General features: G+C 54.0%; 2 protein-coding genes and 1 long non-coding RNA gene across 10 annotated transcripts in view; 2 read left to right on the plus strand and 1 right to left on the minus strand.

Annotated features, from left to right (window-relative positions):
• The window catches only part of HIF3A (hypoxia inducible factor 3 subunit alpha), a 28684-nt gene extending 17220 nt beyond the window's left edge, over positions 1-11464 (plus strand). For 4 of the 8 annotated variants that reach the window (XM_006744957.3, XM_081807142.1, XM_081807141.1 and 1 more), the window contains 4 exons: positions 3406-3677; positions 4745-4862; positions 6437-6518; positions 8805-11464. In XM_006744957.3, coding sequence (XP_006745020.2) covers positions 3406-3677; positions 4745-4862; positions 6437-6518; positions 8805-8902 — 570 coding nt within the window. In that variant the 3' untranslated portion in view covers positions 8903-11464. Of the gene's footprint in view, positions 1-3405; positions 3678-4744; positions 5709-6436; positions 6519-8804 lie in introns of those variants that run through there. The other 4 variants (XM_081807144.1, XM_031040912.2, XM_031040920.2 and 1 more) reach the window with 4 other exon arrangements.
• Positions 1-14267, minus strand: LOC145717618 (uncharacterized). Its single transcript, XR_014140959.1, has 3 exons — positions 14181-14267; positions 7200-7379; positions 1-245 (listed from the first exon to the last, which is right to left on the minus strand). It is a non-coding gene; the product is annotated as an uncharacterized LOC145717618 (long non-coding RNA).
• The window catches only part of PPP5C (protein phosphatase 5 catalytic subunit), a 22098-nt gene continuing 13976 nt past the window's right edge, over positions 14268-22389 (plus strand). Inside the window, exons 1-2 of the mRNA XM_081807146.1 lie at positions 14268-14478; positions 20458-20699. Coding sequence (XP_081663272.1) covers positions 14358-14478; positions 20458-20699 — 363 coding nt within the window. The 5' untranslated portion in view covers positions 14268-14357. The remainder of the gene's footprint in view (positions 14479-20457; positions 20700-22389) is intronic.

Consider the following 22389-nt stretch of genomic DNA (forward strand, 5'->3'; position numbering starts at 1 on the left):
TTGAAACAACTAACATTTATCATGTCACACCATTTCTGAGATTCAGGAATCTGGGAGCAGTTCAGCTGGATGGTTTTTGCTGAGTCTCTTGTGAGGCTGAAGTCAAGCTCTCCATCAGGGGTACAGTCATGTGGGGCTAGAGGATCCATGTCCAAGCTCACATACATGGTTGTTGGCAGGCATCAGTCCCTCATTGGCTCTGGCTGGAGGCCTCAGTTCCTTACCACGTAGGCTCTCTGGCTTCCCTGAAGGCAAGGAACCCAAGAGATAATGAGAGTGAGCCCAGGACAGAAAATGCAGTCTTGTACAACCTAATCTCAGAAGCAACATACCATCACTTCACTGTATTGTATTGGTCATAGAGACCAACCCTGGTACAATGCAGAAGGCATCTGCATACACCAGAAGGCAAGGGTCATTGGGGCCCCCAATAATTCATGTCTCTGCCTCATGCAAAACACACTCACCCCCTCCCAAGTGCCCCCAAATTCTCTTCCCATGACAGTATCAGCCTAATGTCTGGAACCTCATCACCTACATCGGGTCTGGGCGTGAAGCGCTCACTCTGTTGGCCTGTGAAACTAAAGAGACAAGTGATGTGCCACCAGCCACATGCCCCGCATACAGTGGTGGGACAGGCACAGAGTAAGGCCATGCATTCCCCTACTCAACTAGAGGGAGAGGACTGGCATGCCTACAGGTGTCACTGGTCCACAGCAGTTTTGAAATCCGGTTGGGCAACCATGGGAAGTTCCTTGATCAGAACTCATTCCTACTACTTCCTGGGGCCTCTCTCCATGGTTCTTGTCTCCACTGTCGAGACGCTGGGCTCCTCACTTGGAGTCCTCCTTGCTTTTTCATAAAGGGTAACGTGTATTTGCAGCTGAGAGGGTTTTCATGACCACCTTTCTCGTTAGGGAACTTTGGTGGCCCAAAGGTCTCTTTTCATTTAGTACCATCTCTGTCCCTTCCAGTCCAAGCTGACAACATTTCTGTTTATATAATAATCTTAAAAAAAAAAAAAGTGTGGGTCTTATGTGAATCCCTTCGGAGGTTACTCCTTTAGATAAAAGTCATGCCCACGATCTCTTTGAGATAAGCCCTTCTCTACTTTGGGCTTTTACTGAGATGCTGAGTGACAGTCCTCAGAAATTTAACAGAAGCCCCATTGTCTGATTGAGAGGATGTGTGAGGCACATCCTTAAACTCCAAAGTGCCGTTGTCTGACTGAGGGATATTCTAGGCAACATCTTTGTTCTTCCTTAACAAAGAATTTTATAGTCATACCCTGGGCTTCATCTTTAGACCATGCCCTCCCAAGAGTGCTCTTCTCTGCTCAGTTTTCGCATCCTTTGGCACCTGGGGAGTTCCCAGGGTCAGCCAAACCCAAGGTGAGGGCCGCAGTCCTCCTGTCTGCCAAGTCTGTCCAGGACTTCTAACATCAGCTGCAAGCTCGGGGTGAGAGGGGGGTGCCCAGGGCCACCCTCACTATAGACCAGCTGCCTACAAATTCAGAGATCCCCACTGACTCCCCCAGTCTCAATAATTTGCTAGAAGTAGCTCTAGAACTTAGAACAGCACTGGACTTATGATGATAGTTTTATTACTTCAAAAGAATATTATAGCCAAACGAAGAGATGTATAGGATGGAATCTGGGACTGGGAGGGTCCCAAATGCAAAACTTTCATGACCCTGGGGACATGTCATGCTCCCAGCAGCACACATGGCGTATTGCCACACCAGGAAGCTCACCCAAGTTGTGGTGTCCAGAGTTTTTTTTTTTTAAGATGTATTATTTATTTGAGAGAGAGAGAGAACATGAGCAGGGGGAGAGGCAGAGGGAGAGAATATCCAGGCAGACTCCTGCTGAACTCAGAGCCTGAAGTGGAGCTCAATCCCTGAGATCATAACCTGAGCCGAAACCAAGAGGCAGACACAACCCACTGAGCCAACCAGATGCCCCAGGTGTCCAGAGTTTTCACTGAAGGGTCATTATGTAGGCATGGCTGAATTATTGCCCATGCAGTTGGCCTTGATCTTCATCTCTACCTCCTCAACACACACGCTTCCCCTGGAGGTCAGGCTGATCTCACATGGCCCCAATCCTCTCGTCACATGGTTGGCTCTTAGGGCACGGCCAGCCCCCAGCCTGAGTCATCTTGTTGGCATACACTGTCAGATGTGGCCCCAGAGGCTCACCATGAGGAGCAAAGACACGCCTGTCACTCAGGAAGTCCCAAGGAGCCGGGGCAAAGGCCGTACCTCGTTTTGGGTAAAGTTAATTCTTCATTTGAATGGCGAGGTTGAGAATCTTCCAGACCTTCAAGTCCCCAGCTCCTTCGTGTTCCACATTTCTCCTTCAGCTCCTCTCTCCACTTGCCTTTACTCCAAGTGGCAAGAAGAAATCAGGCAGCCGTTCAGCACTCGGGCTGGGAATCTCGTAGCTGGATTGCCCGGCTCACTAGTTACCTGTTCCGAGTTCCACAAAACTGCATGCGACACTAAAACTTTAGCCACCACACAACAAAAACGACCTTTCCTCAGACTTCTGGTCACGTGTTCCTCACCTCCCTTTATGCCCTCACGGGCCGGCTCCTCATGCTGCACGTTCCACTAATAGTTTGTTCAAGGCAGTCTAGGCTCCGACAGGCTCTCCAGAGCCCTTCTGGCCCCCACCCCCTGCCCAGTGCCAAAGCCCAGTGCCAAAGCCCAGTGCCAAAGCCCAGTGCCAAAGAGTGCAGCACCCCACCCTTGGGATCAAAATCCTACCTGTCATTTGTTTGTGGGTAACAAATTCCCGTAAAACTGAAAATAACAAGCATGTACAACCTCACATAATTTCTGGGGATCAGGGGCCTGGGAGCCACTTAGCGGGGTGGCATTTGCTCTGGGTCTCTCTCTCGAGGTTGCAATCAAGATGTCATCACCCAGGGCTGCCATCACTTGAAGGCTTGCAAGGGGCTAGAGGATGCGCTTCTAAGATCACTCGCTCGTCCGTTGGCAGGACGTCTCAGTTTCTTGCCATTTGAGCCTGTCTGTAGGGCTTCCCCCAGAGCACGTGACCCGAGAGAGTTTGCAGCAAAAACAGAAGCCATGGTATCTTTATAACCTAATGTTGGGAGTCCCACACTATCATCCCCTCAATATCCTATTGTTCCCAGCTCAACCCCAGTCACTGTAGTGGGGGATTACACTAGGGCTCAAACACCAAGAGATGAGGATCCTTGGGGGCCATCTTGGTGACTGGCTACCACAGAGTCCTTCCACCCATTTTACAGATGAGGAAAGTGAAGCTCAGACTCTTGACCTCGGGCACACAACTCAGAAGTGGTGGAGCTGGGAGTCCAGCTCAGGCCCACCTGAGGCTGAGGCCCTTGCTCTTAACCTCCTCCTGCCTCCCGCAGGACGTCGATGCTCTGGATCTGGAGATGCTGGCCCCCTACATCTCCATGGATGATGACTTCCAGCTCAACTCCAGCGAGCAGCTACCCAGGGCCTTCCACAGACCTCCAGGCGCTGTCCCCCGGCCCCGTGCTCGGAGCTTCCATGGCCTGTCGCCCCCAACCCCTGAGCCCTCCCTGCTGCCCCGCTGGGGGAGTGACCCCCGGCTGAGCTGCTCCAGCCCTTCCAGAGGGGACCCCTTGGCACCCTCCCCCATGGCTGGGGCTCGGAAGAGGTGAGCCACAGTAGAGGGAGGATATAAAGGGAGTGACCCCCCGTCTTGCTCTTGCCTCCTGCTCTAGCCCCATCCCTCATCATTCCTCCTGCTGACCTGCTGATCTCTGTTCCAGCCAGGCCACGTCCCCAGCCCATGCCATGTTTGTTCCAGCCTCCGGCTCTGCCTTGGCTGTGCCCCCTGGAGTGCCCTCCACTCTTCTCCTCGTTTATCCAAATCCCACCAGTCCACTAGGGCCCTCTCCTTTACGACATATTTATATCTGGCCTCGTCAGGATTTTTGTCACAGTTAAGAGAACATTGCAACAGTGTCAAAGAAACTGTCTAGAACCAAGTTTCCTAACACCTTTGAGAATCTGTTGAAAGCTATGGACTCTTTCCCAAGAACATTTACACATACATACACATGCACAATTTTGCATATAATTTCAGAGGGTCCACGTCCTCCTTCCAGAGACATTAAATTACTAATACTCAAGCTTTTGCTCTCCATGTTGCAGGCATGGGCCCATTTAGTGTCCAGAACGGTTCCTTTACTATCCGTATGAGGTTTTATAGATACATCTCATTATTTCCCAAAGCTCTCAGCTTTGTGCTGGATATACAGTGGGTGCCTAATAAAGACTTACTGAATGAGGGAGGGAGGGAATTAATGAATATAGTAGGTGGATGGATGGATGGTGAGTGGGTGGGTGGTAGATGGATCACTGGATAGATGAATGGGAAGAAGGATTGGTGGGTGGATGGAAGGATGGATGGATGGGTAGATGGGTAGATGGACGGATGGGTGGGTGGATGGGTGGATAGATGGATGGATGGACAGATGGGTGGGTGGATGGACGGATGGATGGATGGATGGATGGATGGATGGACGGGTGGACGGGTGGATGGACGATTGGTAGCTGGCTGGATGGGTGGGTGGATAGATGGGTGGATGAATGGAGGATGGATAGAAGGATGGGTAGATGTATGAGTAAAGGAATAAATAGGCACTTGGGAGAGTGAATGAGTGCTCATCACCTGCTCAGGTTTGTTGTGTTCTGAGATTCTGACCTGTTTCCCTCCAGGACCCTGGCTCAGAGCTCAGAGGACGAAGCCGAGGGGGTGGAGCTGCTGGGAGTGAGACCCCCAAAACGGTCCCCCAGCCCAGAGCCCGAAAACTTCCTGCTGCCTCCCCTCAGCCTGGTATGTTGGGGGATTTGTGGGATTCTCTGGCCCTCAGAACCTAGTGGGCTTAAACCTACTGTTTTACGGGTGGGAAAATCAGAGGGGCAGGGGCTGGCTGAAGGTCAAATGGAAGGTCAGTCATCCAGGTGAGGCTATGACTCTGATTTGCTAGTTCAGGTCATGGGTATGAAAAGGCTCTGCAAATTTATGTAAGTTGGTGGTAAGTTCTAAGAAGAAAAATTAAGCAGGGTAAAGGGGGGAAATGACAAAGGTTAGTATGTATAGGAACTTCTCCTGTGGGCCTCCCTCCCAAACCTAGAACAGTTCTTGGCCTTGGATTATTAGTGTAGCATTAAGAGTATAGACACTGAAGTCAGACTGACCTGGGTTCAAGTCCCAGGTCTGCCACCTAGTAACTGCGAGACCTTGGGCAGGTGATGGGACCACCATGAACCTCAGTTTCCTCATCTGGGAAGTGGGATGGTTACATCTCACAGGACTCATGAGAAGCAAATGAAAATAGGCCGATCCTTAGTGGCTATCGATAAATAGTATAAAAACAACCAAGCAAAGGCAACATCCCCCGTCCCCCTCCTTGCCCCACCTCCCTGCTTCCATCTTGCCCCTGCTGTCCTTTCAGCACAATGGCAACCAGGACGCCCTTTCCAAAACCTGGCCTAGGCTGCGCCCCTGCCACCAGGCCTCCCTCCAGGACCTTCCATGGCTCTCTGGCTCCTCACTCGGAGCAGGGCTGTTTGAACGCGAGAGGTGTGTGACGGTATCCACAGCTGATGGTTACTGAGTGCCTACCTTGCGGCAGACGCTGCACGAAATGCCTTGTGTGATTAAACTGTTTCATCCCCACGACCACTCTTCAGATACTGTCGCCGTGATCGTTATTCTTCGCGGTCACATTTGCACACGAGAGGACAAGCAACTGCATGGGTTAGAGTCTGGGCAGGAAACAGCACGCTCACATGGGGGCATTGAGGAGCATTTAAAGGCAGGACCACTGGGGTGCCTGGGTGGCTCGGTCGTTAAGGTCGTGATCCCAGGGTCCCGGGATCGAGCCCCGCGTCGGGCTCCCTGCTCGGCGGGAAGCCCGCTTCTCCCTCTCCCACTCCCCCTGCTTGTGTTCCCTCTCTCGCTGTCTCTCTCTCTGTCAAATAAATTTAAAAAATCTTTAAAAATAAATAAATAAAAGCAGGACTGGCAAAGGTATGGGCAGCACACTGGGAATCAGCAAGAGGTGGCTCATCGCAGAGAAGCAGCTGGATCCAATAGCCCCGCTTCCTCCTCCCTCCTGCTGGCATCTCCTGTTTGGTGGACCCAGCAGGAGCACATGCAGCAAGGACTCCGTGATTCTGGAGCCCACATGCACGGTCCACCTGCTGGGGCACAGACGAAGGGCAGGACGAGGCTCCGGCGGGGACACACGGAGGAGATCTAGGACGCTCGCTTCACCCACAGTCAGATAGCCCGTAAGCGGCCGCTGGGCCCCGCCGGGCTCTGAACCACAACCGCCCCATTGTACCTCCTGGGAGACTGACAGTGACGATGGTTGTGGTGGCAGCTTTGTCTTTCTCCTGCAGAGCTTCCTTCTGACAGGAGGGCCAGCCCCAGGGAGCCAGCAGAATGCCAGCACCCACCTCCTGGAACTGAATGAGCCCCTGCGTGAGTAGCACGGCCCTGCGTCCCTCTCTCCCCGAGCAGGTGCCCCAGATGGCTGAGAGAGGGGAGGGGTGGGGCAATCCAGAAGGTGGGAGGGGGCGCTGTCAGTGGCCGGACGTGACCTTGGTAAAGACAGACAGCCCTACCCTGCTCTCAGCGGCACTGAGGGGGGAGAGAGAGGCCCCCCAGGGAGGCAGGGGCTTGCCAAAGCTGCCCCTTGGGGTGGAAGCTGAGTCCAGGCCCAGGCTAGGCCTCCGGAAGCCCGTGTCTGATTACCATTTGGGCTTGCCCTTCCTTGGTCGTTCCCAGCTGTGTGGCTTTGGGAAAGACTCAGGACCTGTTACAGTAGTTCTAACCTTAAGGAGATGTTTTCAGGATCTGTGGAGGGGCAGCACAGGAAAAGCTTATTAGCACAAGACCTGATTGGTAGTAAACGCTCGAGAAACGTCTGCCCTCACGCGACGTTGGTGCTGCAGACCCTCCACGGAGCGAGACAACTGCTAGGCTTCTTTAGGTTACCGATCTCCTCTTCCAGCACAATTGTCGGTCACCAGAGCTCCACCCCAAACCTCCACGCATCAGCTAGGGGATCTTCCCAAAGCACAAATCTGACCCTGGCCTCCCTCTGCTCCCAACTCATCCATGGCTCCCTAGTGCCCTTCTGAGAAAGAGCAACCTCCTCACCTTGTGCTCCAGTCTCTGCGGGGTCTGACCGCTGCCTCATCTCAGACCACACTTGGCTTCACATCCTCTGTTCCAGCCACGGTTACGGTCTTTTGGTTCATTCTGTCCTTTATACACGTAACAAAGATTTACTGAACGCAGAGTCAATACCGGGCACTGTCCTAGGAGCTGGAGACACAACTGTGAACGAAAACAGAAATCCCTGCTGTCACAGTGCTGATGTTCTAGCGGGGGACACGGTCCAGAATAAAGACACAAATACAAGAAGGGGCACTAGAGAGGAAGATAAGTGCTTCTGGGAAAAAATAATGCATGCAAAGGGAAAGGGAACTCGGGGGTGGGGGGATTTCAGTTTTAAGTAGTACGATTAATAAGAGTGGTCTTATTGAGAAGGTGACATTTGAGCAAAGACCTGAAGGAAGTGAGGGAGTGAGCCGTGACAATTTCTGGGGGAGGAGCATTCCAGGCAGAGGGGACAACAAATGCAAAGGTCCTGAGGTGGGAGTATATCTTAGTTGAGGAAAACAAGGCCAGGATAGCTGTAGCAGAGAGAAGGGGAGAAGGGTGGGGGGGCTAATTGCGTGGGGACTCTGTAGGGCATTGTGCTGACCTTGAAGTAATCTCACTTGAGGAGACAGCCTCAGGACCTTTGCATATGCTGATCCTTCTGCCTGAATGCTTTTCCTTCTATTCTTCGCCTAATTACTGCATCCTTTAGATCTCACATCAAAAATTACACCTTCCATGAAGCCCTCCCTAACTTCCTAAGCTCATGGCTCATAACATCGTAGACCATATTTATGTGGGTGTTTATGTCATTATTTGATTTTTGGCTGTCCTTTCCCTGTGGGTGTGAGCCGTGTGAGGGCAGGGGCCAGGCTTGTCTTGTCACGGCCCTACTCTACTGTCTGTGAGGCAGGGCAGTGGCTGGACACAGAGCAGGGCCTCCGTACATATTTGTAAAGGAAGAGCTAATATTTATCTAGCACTCACTCTGTGCCAAGTTTTGTGCAAAACCTATCGTGTACATGACCGACGGACACCCCTCCCTGGCACTCAGGGCAGGGAGTTTCGTCTGTCCTGTTAACTGCTGGGTCCCGGGTGCCTGGCACAGAGCAGGTGCTCAGTAAATATTTTCTGACTGGGTAAATTCTCACGAGTGGGGTAGGTCTAAGTCTCCCTGTTTCCTGGGTAATAGCAGGAGCTCACTTACTGAGCGCTCACCAGTACTAATTATTGTTCAAAGCACTTTACATGGATTCACTCATTTCCTTCCCACACACAGTAGCCCTGGAAAGGAAGCACTGTTGGCTCGTTTTACATATCAGGTAGCCCAGGCACAGACAGGTGAAGTCACCTGCCTCAGGTCACACAGCAAGTAAAGAGCAGAGCCGGGGATTCAAACTCAGGCCGCATGTGGCTCCAGCCTTCTTAACTACTGCCTTACACATCCTGAGCACCTTGAGGTTCAGAGAATAGAACTTGCCCAAGATTTTACCACGATTTGAATCCAGGCACGCCTGCCTCACCACCCACGCTTTTAACTGTCAAGAGGCGAAGACGGGTTTGGGGAGTAATCCCCCACCTTCCATCTTCCCCCCACAGGCCTGGGCCCCTCGCTGCTCTCTCTCTACCCGGATGAGGACACCGCTGAGCCCAGGAGCCACTTCCAGCCAGCAGCAGGCTTGGCCCAGGCCAACTGAGCCAGCCCCCCTTCCCTTCTACTCCCCAGAAAGGACCTCAACCACACTCCACGCCGGCAGCCAACGCACAGGATGGGGGTACCAGGAGAGGGGTTCCCTCTCTCCTCTCAGCGGCGCCCCCCCCGCCCACGTTGGGCCTACCTCAGCCCTCACCCCTCTGCCCCCCACGTCTGGGGGCTCTTTGGGGTGGTCTCAGCTCAGTGACCTCTGGGAGGGGGCCCCTGGAGCCCTCTTCCTCCTCCTCTCAGGACTTCCCTTGGGGTTCTCAATACTGGTGACCTCATCCCTCTCTCCAACTCTCCTGGCTTGATTTTGGGTGACCAGGGGTGGGGAAGGTTGGGGTTCAGATCTGTGTTTCTGGGCTCTGGGGAGTATCGATAACCATAATCACATTTCTTTTCCATCCATCTTTTATTATTATTTCTTTTTGTCATTTTCGTGATAGGTTTTGAATTGCTATGAATGGCCTGGGGTCCATAGGAATGCAGGACTCTGATCCCCCCTCCTCCCTCAGGTGTTAATGGGGGGGGGGTCTCGGGCAGACCTCACCCCTAGCAACTTGATTAGCCCCTTAGCCTTCCAAGTGGCCACCCCGCTCTGCCTGCCCCTCCACTGGGGACTTCCACTGCCCCCAGCCTCGCCTGGACACTGGTTTCATTTCCAGGGGTAGCCTCCAGCTTCCTCTGCTCCCAGACCAGGCAACCTCCGGCTCTCTATGGTTCTAGACCACACAACTTCTGACCTGCTCTTCTAGACTGCCCCGCCCCCAACACATCCTCTAAACCCCTCTGACTCCAGACCTCGCAAAGTCCAGCTTTCTCGTTCTGGACCTCCCCGGCTCCAGCACTGTCTCTTTTCATACCTCCACGGCCTCCCAAGTTATCTGGTTCTAGGTCTCCACGGCCTCCAAGTCCCTCAAGCTCCAGAGCCTACACCCACCAGAGTCCTCTTGTTCTAGAACTCACTCTGACGTCCTCTGGTTCTAGACCTTTCCTTGTAAATAAGTCTCCCTTGTAACAGATGTCACATGCTCCGATTCCTGCTGATTCCAGCTCTTACAACCAACAGCTGCCTCCGATTCTGGACCCCATGACCCAAGCTTCGTATTGGTTCTAGTCTTCCTGATCTGGAATACACCTGGCTCCAAATCCAGACTTCCTAATTTCTGAATCATTTTGGTGGTACGCTTCATGATGCCCAGCTCCTTCCTTTTCAACTTTCTACCCTCAAGACTTACTTTTCCCATCAAAAAGAAGTAAAATGAGTTTTAAGTCGATCTTATAACCATTATAGTACTTCCGGGGCAGATTCCATGCTCTAGGTCTCTCCTGCTCTAGACCTTGTGACCTCCACCATCCACTGGTTCGAGACCACCCAACCTTTAGAACTTGCAGTTCCCAGGAGCCTTTGATTCCGTATCTGCTGATCTCACTTTTCTCTGATTCTTGAATTTGGCTTCAAAGGTCTTCGGGTTCCAGACCGCACCCTATCGATTCCCTTGGTTCTAGGCCTCACAATCTCCAGTTTGCTCTCCAGATCTTATGACCCCAAATTACTCTAGATCTAGAACTTAGCCTTCAGACTTCTGATTATAGACCTTGCCTTTACCAGTTTTTCTGGTTCTCGACCCTACAATGCCCAGCTCCTGATTTTAGATCTTATGACTCCAAAATCCCTCTGGTTCTAGAACTCAGACCTCAAGAGTTTTTTGAATTCTATTCTTACTCTATAGATTCCTCTGGTTCTAGGCCTCACAGCCTCCAACTGTCTCTGATATCAGATCCAAATTCTTTTGGTTCAAGAACTCAGCCTCCAGGTGCTTCTGATTCTAGAATCTGGACGTCACCCTGTGGATTCCTCTGGTTCAGAATCTTAAGACCTCTGACTCTCTGATTCCAGACCCCACCCTCCTAATTCTATTCTGGGCTTCCTGCCCTACTCAGCTTGCCCCAATTCCTGCTCTGTCTGAAGTCTTCCCATTCCAGGTCCCTCCACTAGTGGACCTCATGCTCAAGCCTCGCCATCCTTGAGCTCATATCCCTACAGTTTCCCTGTCGTGGAACCCTCAGCTCTCCAGGGATGCACTTACCTTTACTTTACCCCAGGTACCTGGGGGGCCTGGGGCTCCCTTACAATCCAGGAGACTTCCCCAGCCGTGCAGACACACGCACAGCCCTATCTGCGTATCACGGGGTGGGGAGAGAGGCCAGGACTCCTTAATACTCCTGCCATCACCTGTGTGTCGCTCTTACCCTCCAACCCTGTTTCTACGATGGTGCTACTTTTGGGTCTCCCACACGAAAAGGTCCCCCCTCTCTCAGCCCAATTCACCCCCTTTTTGGAAGGCACTTCTCACTCTTGTTTTGTCATGGGATGGCCTGTCCAGATTGGTGCTATGGGGAAGAAGGGTCGGGTCCCTCCTTCCCTCAGGGGGTAACCTGGGCCCTCAATGGAGGGAACTGGGCTGGGTTGGGGAAGGGAAGGGACTGGCCCAGACACTCTGGCTCTGAAACCCACTAATCTCTACGCCACCATAAAGACCTCGCCTTGGTAGGCACCAGAGCTCTGTGTGTTGACTCATCTTTGGGGTCGCCTCAGGGTGTGTGGGTACACTGGTTGTCCCCGTGTGGCTGTGATTCTGTGTGTACGTGTGACTCTGTGTTCCCGCATGGGTCTATGTAACATTGTGGGTCTGCTGATGTTGTAATTCTACATATGTGTCTTTGTGACGTAATTCTGTGACTCTGTGGGGGTGGGGAGTTGTAATTCCATCTACCTGTGCGTTAGTATTCGAGTGCAATGATCCTGCTTTATGTGTGTTTCTGGTGACTCCGGGTTTCTGTGTTCCTGAGTGTGGGAGGTTTTGTGGTGTTGAAATTGTGCTTACGGGCGCCTGGGTGGCTCAGATGGTTAAGCGTCTGCCTTCGGCTCAGGTCATGATCTCAGGGTCCTGGGATCGAGTCCCACATCGGGCTCCCTGCTCCTTGGGAGCCTGCTTCTCCCTCTGCCTCTCTCTCTCTCTGTCTCTCATGAATAAATAAATAAAATCTTTAAAAAAAAAATTGTGCTTACACATATAGGAGTGTTTGACACCATCATTCTGTATACTGATATCTATGTGACATGGTTTTCTGTACTTGAGTGTATGTGTGAGAGAGATTGTGTGTCTACAGATTCATGGGCAGATGGGTGTGCCTGTTGTGTCCCATCTCTGTATATCATTCTTGTAACCCCTCTCCTATGTTCCATGTAGGGATCTTTTTTTTTGGTCATGTTTTCTTTTTTTTTAAAGATTTTTATTTTATTTATTTATTTGACAGAAAGAGACACAGTGAGAGAGGGAACACAAGCAGGGGGAGTGGGAGAGGGAGAAGCAGGCTCCCGCAGAGCAGGGAGCCCGATGCGGGGCTCGATCCCAGGACCCTGGGATCATGACCTGAGCCGAAGGCAGACGCTTAACGACTGAGCCACCCAGGCGCCCCTCTTTTTTTTTTTTTTTTTTTAAGATTTTATTTACAGAGAGAGAGACAGCGAGAGAGGGAACACAAGCAGGGGGAGAAGGAGAGGGAGAAGCAGGCTTCCCGCCGAGCAGGGAGCCCGATGTGGGACTCGATCCCAGGACCCTGGGATCATGACCTGAGCTGAAGGCAGACGCTTAACGACTGAGCCACCTAGGCGCCCATGTTTTCTTATTTTTAAGTAATCTCTATGCCCAACGGGGGCTTGAACTCATGACCCCAAGGTCAAGAGCCACATGCTCTACAGGGCCAGCCATGTGCCCCATCATGTAGGAATCTTTTCAAAGAAAGACAACACTTTCAAGCCTTGACACTTGTTGCCCCCTTGCCTTAAATGCCTTTCTCCCTTCCTCCTTCTCACTTGGTTATCTCCTACTCACACTTCAGATCTTGGTTCAGATACCCCCTCCTCCAGGAAGTCTTCCCTGCCCGCCCAGCAAGATGAGGTCCTCCTAAGACCTCCTGAGAGCCCCTCCCCTCACAGCTCTAGGTACTCAGTCCCACTCTGGATATTTATAATGGAGTAGATCCTAAAAAGTACTTACTCTGTGTTAGGCCCTCTGCCAAACACTTTATTCCTATGATCTTATCAAACTTTCCTCTAATCATCTATAATAGGCACAGTTATCATCCCCATTTCACAGAGGACGAAACTGAGATTCAGAGAGGATGATCACTTGCTAAGGTCACACAGCAGGGAAGGACTGAGCTGGATTCGAATCTGGGATTCAAATCCATTACAGCAGCTTTCCCATACACACTCCTAAAAATCTCAAAAATCTAACCCACAAGGTGGGCTATGGAGCATAGAGACAGTAGAGTAGGACCGAAGAGCACAGAATCAGGTGGGACAAGGTGAAGTCCTGGCTCTGCCGCTCTCATTGTATGACCTTGGGCAAGCTTGTTGACCTCTACATATCTCAGTGCCCTCAGTGGTAAAATGGAGCTGACACTAGTATCTACCTTCTAGGCTGATGGTTGGCTGTGACAGGAGGTGGTGGGATCAGGCTGCCAGGACGAGGAGACGGGGTAATGGGATAGCTCATGCTTCCAAGAGGGGAAGCCACAGCAGGGCCTTAAAGGATTTAGTGCTATAGTTCCACAGGAGTCCCAGCTGAGGGCTTGGGAAGGACGGCCTGCAAGGGTGTACAGTGGGGGGGTGGGGGGGGGTGGCATCTGGAGCTACCGCCTGAGGGTGTACTATTCAGGGTTTCCTAGGTCATTAGAAAGAGTTTAGGGGTTTTCTTTTTTTCTAAGGGCACTGAGGCACCTTGGCAGGCTGGGGACTGGGGGATGAGGATGAAGAAAGGAGATGGTGTAACAAACTTCTGAGCCTTGCTCAGGACTAGGGGATCCAGGGCGCCTATAGTTAACAGCTAGAACCACTGACCTCAAGATTGGAACTTGATTCTCTTGGTTTGAGAAACCACGCATTTTTCAGAGGGGGGGGGAACTGCCCCTAATTGCTCAAGGTCACACAAATAATTGCCAGGAGGTCTAGTCTCCCGGCTCTGGTTCTGCGCTGGGCCCGGGGCTGCCCTGCAACCACACCCACCCACCCGAAAAGCCGGGGCGGGGAAATCCCACCGTGGAAGCCCTTCTCCCCCTGCCCCCCCCCCCAACTTCTGCGGCCTTGGCACACGGTAACTTTGGGAGCGGGGGCCAGGCCAGACCTTCCTCCCCCTAGCCCCGCGCGCCCCCTTTCGCCCTCCCCATTGGCTCGTTCTAAGAAGGGCGCTGTCTAGGAGCCCTCTGGTCACCTTGTCCTCCGCGCGCTCTATGGCGAAAGGGCCCTGCGCACGCGCGCGAAGGGCGCCTTCGGGGCCCGCGCTTTACGACACTTGTGCAGCAGCGGCAGCAGCAACTCGGCACTCCTTCGCGACGATTCGGCCGGGTGCCCCTGGCGGCCGTTGCCAGGGTGGGGGTCGCTTTGCGGCATGGCGATGGCGGAGGGCGAGCGGACTGAGTGTGCTGAGCCCCCCCGGGACGAGCCCCCGGCTGATGGCGCTCTGAATCGGGCAGAGGAGCTCAAGACGCAGGCCAACGACTACTTCAAAGGTGAGCCCACCCCGGAGGGGACCAAGGGAGGGTGGAGAGCGGCCCAGGGCAAGGGGTGCCCGGCCCGCGCGGAACCATGGCAACGCGGAGCGGCAGCCTGGGCGCGGGGCAGACACTACCAAGTGACCCGGCGTGGGGAGGCCCAGGATGGCGCTACGAGGGGGCGACAGAAGGGGCTTCTGACGGAAGGGGTAATACCTAGTAGTGGCATTCGGAGCGGGTGCTACTGAGTGGGGAGACTGGAGAGGGCGCTACCAAGTGTGCGGCGGGAGGGGGACGGGAACGAGGGCATATCCATACGTGAGATCCTTGAGAGGTGCTAGTTATGGTGAGACCTGAAGAGGGCGCTGTCAAGTAGTGACGGGGCTGGGGAGTGATGGTGCTACCATATGGGGAGATCTGGGGTGGTGGCACCAGGTGGGGCGTGGGGGGCACTGTCCCAATAGAGTAGGGAATTGTAAGGGTGGGGAATAGATCATTAGGTGGGAGGGCAAGGAGATAGGAGATTTGGGGTTGCAGGAGGAAAAGGGATGCGTGGGAGGCCCTGGGAGTAAAGGTGGGAAATCCCAAGAATAGTATGACATAAGATCTTGGGAAAGAGTAAGATGATGGGGCACTCATTCATTCACTAATTCAACATGTTTATTGAGCACCTGCTTTGTGCTAAGGCCTGTGCTAGACTCTGGGGATTTAGCAGTGAATGAGGCAGATGTGGCCCTGCCCTTTTATAGCATGTAATTTAGCAGGAAATCAGACGTTGGGTAAAAACACAAGAAATAATAAAATACTTAGAAGTTGTGAGGAATGCTTTGAAAACAACCCCCACAGGGTGTGAAGTAGAGAACAAGGGCTGGAGGCTACTTTAGAAAGCATGGCCAGGGAAGGCCTTACTGAGGAGAAGGCATTTATGTTGAAAAGAATCTCAAAGGAGTGTTCCAGGTGGGTGCAGCCACATGTACAAAGGCCCCGAGGTAGGAAATGAAAGGCTGGCGTGGCTGAAACTTTAGCAAGTTAGCGGGGAGACTGATACAAGATGAGTTTAGAACAGGGGCCAGACCAGATAGGGTTTTACAAGTCACTGCAAAGCTAGTTTGGATTTTACTCCAAGAGGAGACATTGAGTAGATAGATGGGCCAGTCTGGAGCTCCAGGGAGAATTTGGGCATGGTCAGCCTATGAATGGAATAGAACACCTGGGAATGGATGAGGTCATATAGGGAGAGAAGGGGCCAGAACCTTGAGGAATTTTAATGTTTAGAAAAGAAGAAGAGGCTGAGGAGGAGTAGTCAGTGAAGTGGAAAGATGTCAGGAAAGGTGTCAGGAAAGATGAGAGAAGAGAGTGCTTCTAGAAGGAGAGGGCTGTGCCTTGGGTTGGGTGCTGCCAGGGTGAGCACTGAGCCTTGACTGTTGGATTTGACTCCACAAATGTTGGTGGTAGCCTTAACAAGAGCAGTTTCTGGGGAATAATGAAGGTGGTAGTCAGCTAGGTAGTCACTAACCCAAAAGTGAACAGGAAGTGAGGAAGTAGAGACAGCAGATGTTGACAAAGTGGTTCGAGTATTTTGGTCCTAAAAGGGAGTGGAGAAACAGGGAGGGGGAGCTGCCTTTTTTTTTTTTTTTTTAAAGGGTGGATGAGTCCAAGAGTCTGGTCTGATAGCCAGAATTGATCCTGCAGAAGAGAAGGGAGACTTACAGCAGCAAAGCCAGGAGAAGGGAGCAGGGGAGAGCCTTTAGCGGCCTTCAGTTGGCCTTTAGTGGGAGCACAAGGGGATTCAGAGTGGGAGCATTTGGTCGGGCTGCAGCCACAAGGAGGTAGGACCTGTGAGGGATGAGGCTGGAGGTGGAGCGTTGGAGGCCTGGTCAGGGAGTGTGGATGTCATCCTCAGGGTGGTGGGGAGGCATGGTAAGATCCCCCAGCTTCCTGGCTGGGATTGGATGCAAAGGCAGAGCTGGAGCCAGGAAGACTAGGATGGTGGACAGGTGAGGGATGGTGGCGTTGCTGACCAACTTAAGAAATGTTTCAGAGAGGAAGTGAGGGCTGGAGAGAGGGAGGAGGGAATGCCAGGCAGAAAGAACAGGATGGCAAAGGCGTATCCTGGCAAAGAGGAGCAGAGCCTGGCACCGAGGAAGTGAGTGGGGCTGGAATGTAAGAGGCAAGGGAGGAGCCTGAGCTTTCTGCTGGGGACCCTGGGGAGCCATGGATAGTTCTGAGAAAGGGAAGGACAGCGTCAGGTTTGTGCTTTAGCCAGACCCCTGCAGAGGAGCAGGACTGGAGGCTGGGAGAGCAGGGAGGAGGCTGGGGCAGGAACCTGGGCCGAACAGGATGAAGGCCAGACTGGGGCAGGGCGGGGCTGTAGGAATTGAAGTGGATGCATAAATCTGAGATGTTGGGGAGGCTGACTGGACAGAACATGGCCACTGCCTGGCGTTGGGGGGTTGAAGGGTCAGGAGAAGTGTCCAGGACAAGGCATGGTCTCCAGCTGGGGGATGGCAAGGAAGGTGGGGCTGTCCCTGAAATGGGGCTAGGAAAGAGCAGCAAGTACGAGGGTTGATGCTGAGGCGAGGTAAGAATTCTGGGAAACAGTAAGCCATGGGGAGGGGCTCCCTGCTCCCCAGGACCTGGGCGCTCAGAAGCCCTGAGGCTGGGCAGGCAGCCAGAGGTGCTCGCGTCGTCGAGCTGGCACAGAGGAGAAAGCTCCTCCTGGTCCAGACCCCTCGCTGTCTGGCAGGCAGCGGCAGGCACAGAGCCCCAGCCTCGGGGGCTGTGGGAATAACAATAAAAAGAATAATTACAGCTCTCCTTAATTGAGCCCCTGTGGTGGCCAGGTACACCACTTTGCTCAATCTTCCCCCGCGGCACTGGGAGGTAGGTGGGCGCAGCCCTGTTTGTTTTATAGAGGAAGCTGAGGCTCAGAGAAGTGAAACCACTTGCCCAAGGTCAGAGTGTGAGCAGCAGAGCCCGGATATCCCCCTTCCTCGCCACGTGCTTGGCTCCCATGTTCAGAGTCCTTACCTGGAGCCTGCAGGGGGAAGAGGATAGCCCCCCTGCCAACACGGCTGGATCCCCTCTGTGAGCTCAGAGCACAGAGCCGATGTTGCTCTGCTCTCTTCCCCTCTCTCTGGTCCTCATCGTCCCCGCTTCTGTAAAATGGGAGGGGTTGTATTTAACCCCCAAAGAGTCCTCTGGGTCTAAGACTTTGTAGACATGGTTAAGATCTCAGGCTGCCTGGATCCAAATCTTGTTTCTTTCTCCTACATGCTGTGTGACCTCCGGGCAAATGACTTAACCTCTCTGTGCCTTTGTGTCCTCATCTCTAAAGTGGGGACTGTCTCGAGGGTTAGATGCACCCAATTTGTAAAGCAGATAGAACAGGGCCGGGATACGGTGTCGCTGGGTAGATGCGTGAAGTGCAGTCTGCTCGCATTTCCTCTGATTCTCCTCTCCTCTTCAGTTAGTCATGTATTCACTTCTCTTGCAAGTATCTGCTGATGGTTTTCTCTGCTGTGGCCACATTCCATAAGAAAGTTTATTTAGCCCTCACAGCTCGGCGAGGCAGGGCACGGCCAATCGTGATTCCTGCATTTTCAGATGAGCCAGCGGAGATGCAGGGAGGGAAGGCTGTTTGCCTGAGGCCTCGTGGTCAGCATTCGTAGATAGAGCCAGGTGTCAGGCTCGGAGACACCTGGCTCCAAACCCCAGGCCAAACGGCCACTTGAGTAGCACCTCAGCCGTCGAGAGAGCTGGCCAGCTGGCCTCTGGAACGTGGCCAGGAGGCTGGAGGTAGTCCTCGAAGGCACTGGCATTCCAGGGAGGGTCCGTCAGACTTAGGCTGTCTGATTCTGCCCTTGCTTGTTTCTGGGAAGTCCTGGGCCTGCCCTCTGGGGCTCCCAGTCCTGAAGAGACACACTCATCACCTAACGGCGACAAAACCGGAACGGGCAGGGCTGGGATAGGTGAGCCCAGAGGCTGGGGCAGCCCGAAGGAGTGCCTGACCCAGCCTGGGGGTCAAGGAGGGCTTCCTGAAAGAGGGGACATCGGAGCCATTTGAAAGATTGCCAGATATTAGGCTGCAGGAGGAATTGTTCTATTGTTCCTGGCCATCTCCCCAGGACCTGACTTCTGCTTTTCCTAGTGTCAGTCTGTCTGCCTCTGTCTTCCTTCCTTCCTTTATTCATTGAAGAACTATTCATGAAGCCTGGAACCCTATTCTTCCATTTTCTTCACCTGACTCACTCTTGCTCAATCTTTCTCATCCTCCAGGTCTCCCACTGTGGCATCCTCTTGGTCTGTCCCTGTGCTGAACACTCTGGGTCATCAGTGTCTGGAGATGTGTGTGTGTGTGTGTGTGTGTGTGTGTGTATGTCCGTGTGTCCTACTGGACCGTGAGCCCCAGAAGGGCAGAACAGAGGGGGTGCTGTGTCTTCAGACAGGGCAGGGCTCAGAGAAGTAAGACAAACAGGGCCCCAGCCCTCACAGGGCTTAGGTTCAAACTGTGGAAATGGATTATAAGCAAACAAAACAAAGGTTTATCATGGTTTATACAATGGCACTGGAGAAAAGAGGTGGGAATTAGGGCAAGCATTCCCATTTTAGGCCAAGTGCTAGGAGAAGGACTCTCAAACTCAAGTCCAGAGTGGGTACGTAAGTTGCTGAAAGACACCTGGCAAATAAGAGATGGAGCCAGGGATTGGGCCCAGGCCACCAGCCCTCATGCTAGGCTCCCTCTCAGGGGCCACCTGGCACAGAGAGTAAGAATGGGAGTGTTTGGGTGTCAGCTTGTCCCCCAATTCCTGCCTACCACTTGCCTTGTGACCTCAAGCATGGGCTTTCCCTCGCTGAGTGTCAGGACCCTCATCTGGAAAATGGGGCTAATGCAGCTGTCCTCAGGGGTATCGTGAGGGTTCAGGGAAAGGACTCATGTACCAAGAGCCCCACGTGGGACTTGGCACATCATGGTCCGCCAAATCAGGCAAGCCTCTGCGCCTTAGCCTCCTGCCTGTCAAATGGGCACGCGGGAAGGGTCCAAGCCTGGCTCTGCAGATGCAGACCAGGTGTCTGACCTTGAACAAGACCTCCGTGGCTCATCTGTAAAGTGAGCACCAGACGGTGCCTATGCCATGGAGATGTGAGGAGCCGTGGGTCAAGATATAAAGTGCAGGGCACAGCCATAGCTCATTTCGGATGAAATGAACCTTTTCCCCGTGGCCAGACGGCACATCCTGCCGCTCTGCACCTAGAACCTCAGCATCCGCACCCCACTGTGGCTGTGGCCTTTGGGGTCTGTCTTGCCGGCCCCCCCGCCCTCCTCCCCGTCCATCTTCCCGCTCGCTCCACCCCAGCCACGCCAGCCTCTCACTGGTCCTGGAACACGGGCTTGTGCTAGCAGCACACCCCTCCCCTCCCCGCCCCAGGGCCTGTGCACCTCCTGCTCCTTCTGTTGGAAATGCTTTTCCTCTTGTCCAGTTTGTTGCTTCTTTTGGGTCTCTGCTGCTGTGTTCCCTTTTCCTTGAGGCCTAAGTAGATTCCTTCTCCTTTCCCACATCCTCTTCTCCTACTGGGCCCCCTCTTTGGGCTTGTGTCCTTGCCTTTGGGGGCTGGACAACCAAGGGGCTCAGGACAAACTCACATTTGCTGATTCACAACATCTCAGCTCTGGTACTCGAATATATCTTCTCCGGGCCATGGGACTGCAAGAAGACCCTCCTGAGGTTCTGGAAGAAGTATCGCCCAGGTTGGGGCCTTAAGGGGTGATGGCTGGGTGGGTGTGTGGAAGTGACTTTGAGTCCTGGAGATTTGAACCTGAGCGGACAGTTGGGACAGGGAAGAGGGGACAGGCTGAGTAGACATTTCTGAGCTCAGCTGCGGACCTCGGTTTCCCCGTCAGTGCATGGGGACACTGGGCCAGTACCCAGCCTAGGGCCCGTTCTTACTGGGTGGCAGCAGCCCTGCCTCATGCCGCCGCCTCCTCTGTCTCCACAGCCAAGGACTACGAGAACGCGATCAAGTTCTACAGCCAGGCCATCGAGCTGAACTCCAGCAATGCCATCTACTATGGCAACCGCAGCCTGGCCTACCTGCGCACCGAGTGCTACGGCTACGCGCTGGCCGACGCCACACGGGCCGTCGAGATCGACAAGAAGTACATTAAGGGCTACTACCGCCGGGCTGCCAGCAACATGGCCCTGGGCAAGTTCCGGGCCGCCCTGCGTGACTACGAGACGGTGAGCCGGGCCTCGGGGAGTGGGCCGCCTCCGGCACCTGAGCCCGGGGGACGCCACCTCTGGCCAGATGGGGCGGTGGGGGCGGGGGCACGGCCTCAGGGTGCGTGGCTGGCGGGGGAGGGAGGGTGTGAAGAGGCGTCTGCCTGTTCATCCACCCCTCACCCATCCGACAGATAAATGACAGATAAATGCCCGAGAGGCCCCTTGGCCTGGAGCACACTTTGTGGGTTCACATCCCAGCTCTGCCCTCACTCGCTTGGTGAGCCGGGATGAGTGCCCTGGCCTCTCTTTGCTGCCTGTTCCACGGCATGAAATGGGGAGAACGCCAAGACCTGCCTCTAAGGGTTGCCATGAAGAATCAATGAGTTTCTGTTTTTCAAGCGTTCAGACCAGTGCCTGGCCCGTAACCCGTGCCCTGTTACAACGCACCGTTGGGGTTTTTGTCGCTGTGGGTGACCAAGAGCCACGCAACCCGTCTTCCAGCAGAGCCCTAATTTGGGGGAAGGCAAAACCCAAACCCGTGACCTAGAGTAGGCAAACAGAGTCATGGCGGACGAGGAACTGTGCCTGGGAGAAGGCAGAACAGGGCCATATGCTGTAGAGGGCAGCACATGGGGCACGTGTCGTGATGAGACGAGGGAGGGGACCTAGAGTGTGGCAGGTCACCAGGTCACCCGCTCATCGGCCACTCCCATCCCTATGATTTCCTCTCATGGTCATGATAGGCGTGAGGATGTCAGGGCGCGTGCGTTCCTGCCTCGCATGTCCCGTGCCCTCTGTGCGGACGGGCGGAACGAATCGTTGTGGCAGCCCTGTGGGAGGGGGACTGGTGATTAACCCCACTGTGCAGACGGGGCGGCTGAGGCCCAGGGAATCGGGTCACCTGTCTGCCAACACGCGACCGGCAGGTGGCAGACCCGGGGTTTGAAGCCCCGGCACCTGTGTCTCCTGCTTCGGAGAGCCTGACAGGAGGGGTTTTGCTTGTTCTGTTCATTGGGTCGTTGCTTGGCACCAACAGGGGCTCAGTCAGAATGTGTTGCGTTATTCTGCACCCCCCCCCATACACACCCCCATACTCCCTCCTTTTGTTTCATTCACCACCGGGCGCTGGGCAGCTTCTGTTGTGTGGGGAGGGGCGCCTAGGGGCTTGAGAGCCACAGGCTGCAGTTGGAGGGAGCGGGGCTGGCTGCTGGCCTGGGGTGGAGGGTGGATTTCAGGCAAGTGAAGGCTTGAGGCAAGCCCTGGGCCAGGGGACACCTGTATCAGGGTGGGGGCAGGGGCATGGAAGAGGCAGTAATGTAGAGCCTGGGGGACAAAATGGAGGAGGGAGTAGGGTGACACCCAGGAGGATGGGGGAAGGAACAGTGGGACAGAGTCCTTAGGAGCTTCAGGTCCCAGGCCATTCCCCAGCCTAACCTGCACCTTGTTGTCCCCTGGTGTCCTCATCTAGAGAATAGCAACAAGATGAGTGGCCACCTTCTGGGTGGCCGTGGCGTGAGTAGAGGTTATTGGGGCGAAGGGTCCATTAATGAGTAACCCAGGAGGGCCCTCGGGGTTGGACAGGGGCAGGGTTTTTCTGCAGGGCTCCCGGTGCGGGGAAAGGCCTGGAGGAGACAGGGCAGGGCAGAGGACCGACGAGCCTGAGCACAGGTCTGTGGCAGGGTCTTCACCATGCGTGGAGTTGTAGGAA

The sequence above is a fragment of the Leptonychotes weddellii genome, chromosome 16 (assembly GCF_054177405.1).
Source record: "Leptonychotes weddellii isolate Sample4059 chromosome 16, ASM5417740v2, whole genome shotgun sequence".
Lineage (NCBI taxonomy): Eukaryota > Metazoa > Chordata > Mammalia > Carnivora > Phocidae > Leptonychotes > Leptonychotes weddellii.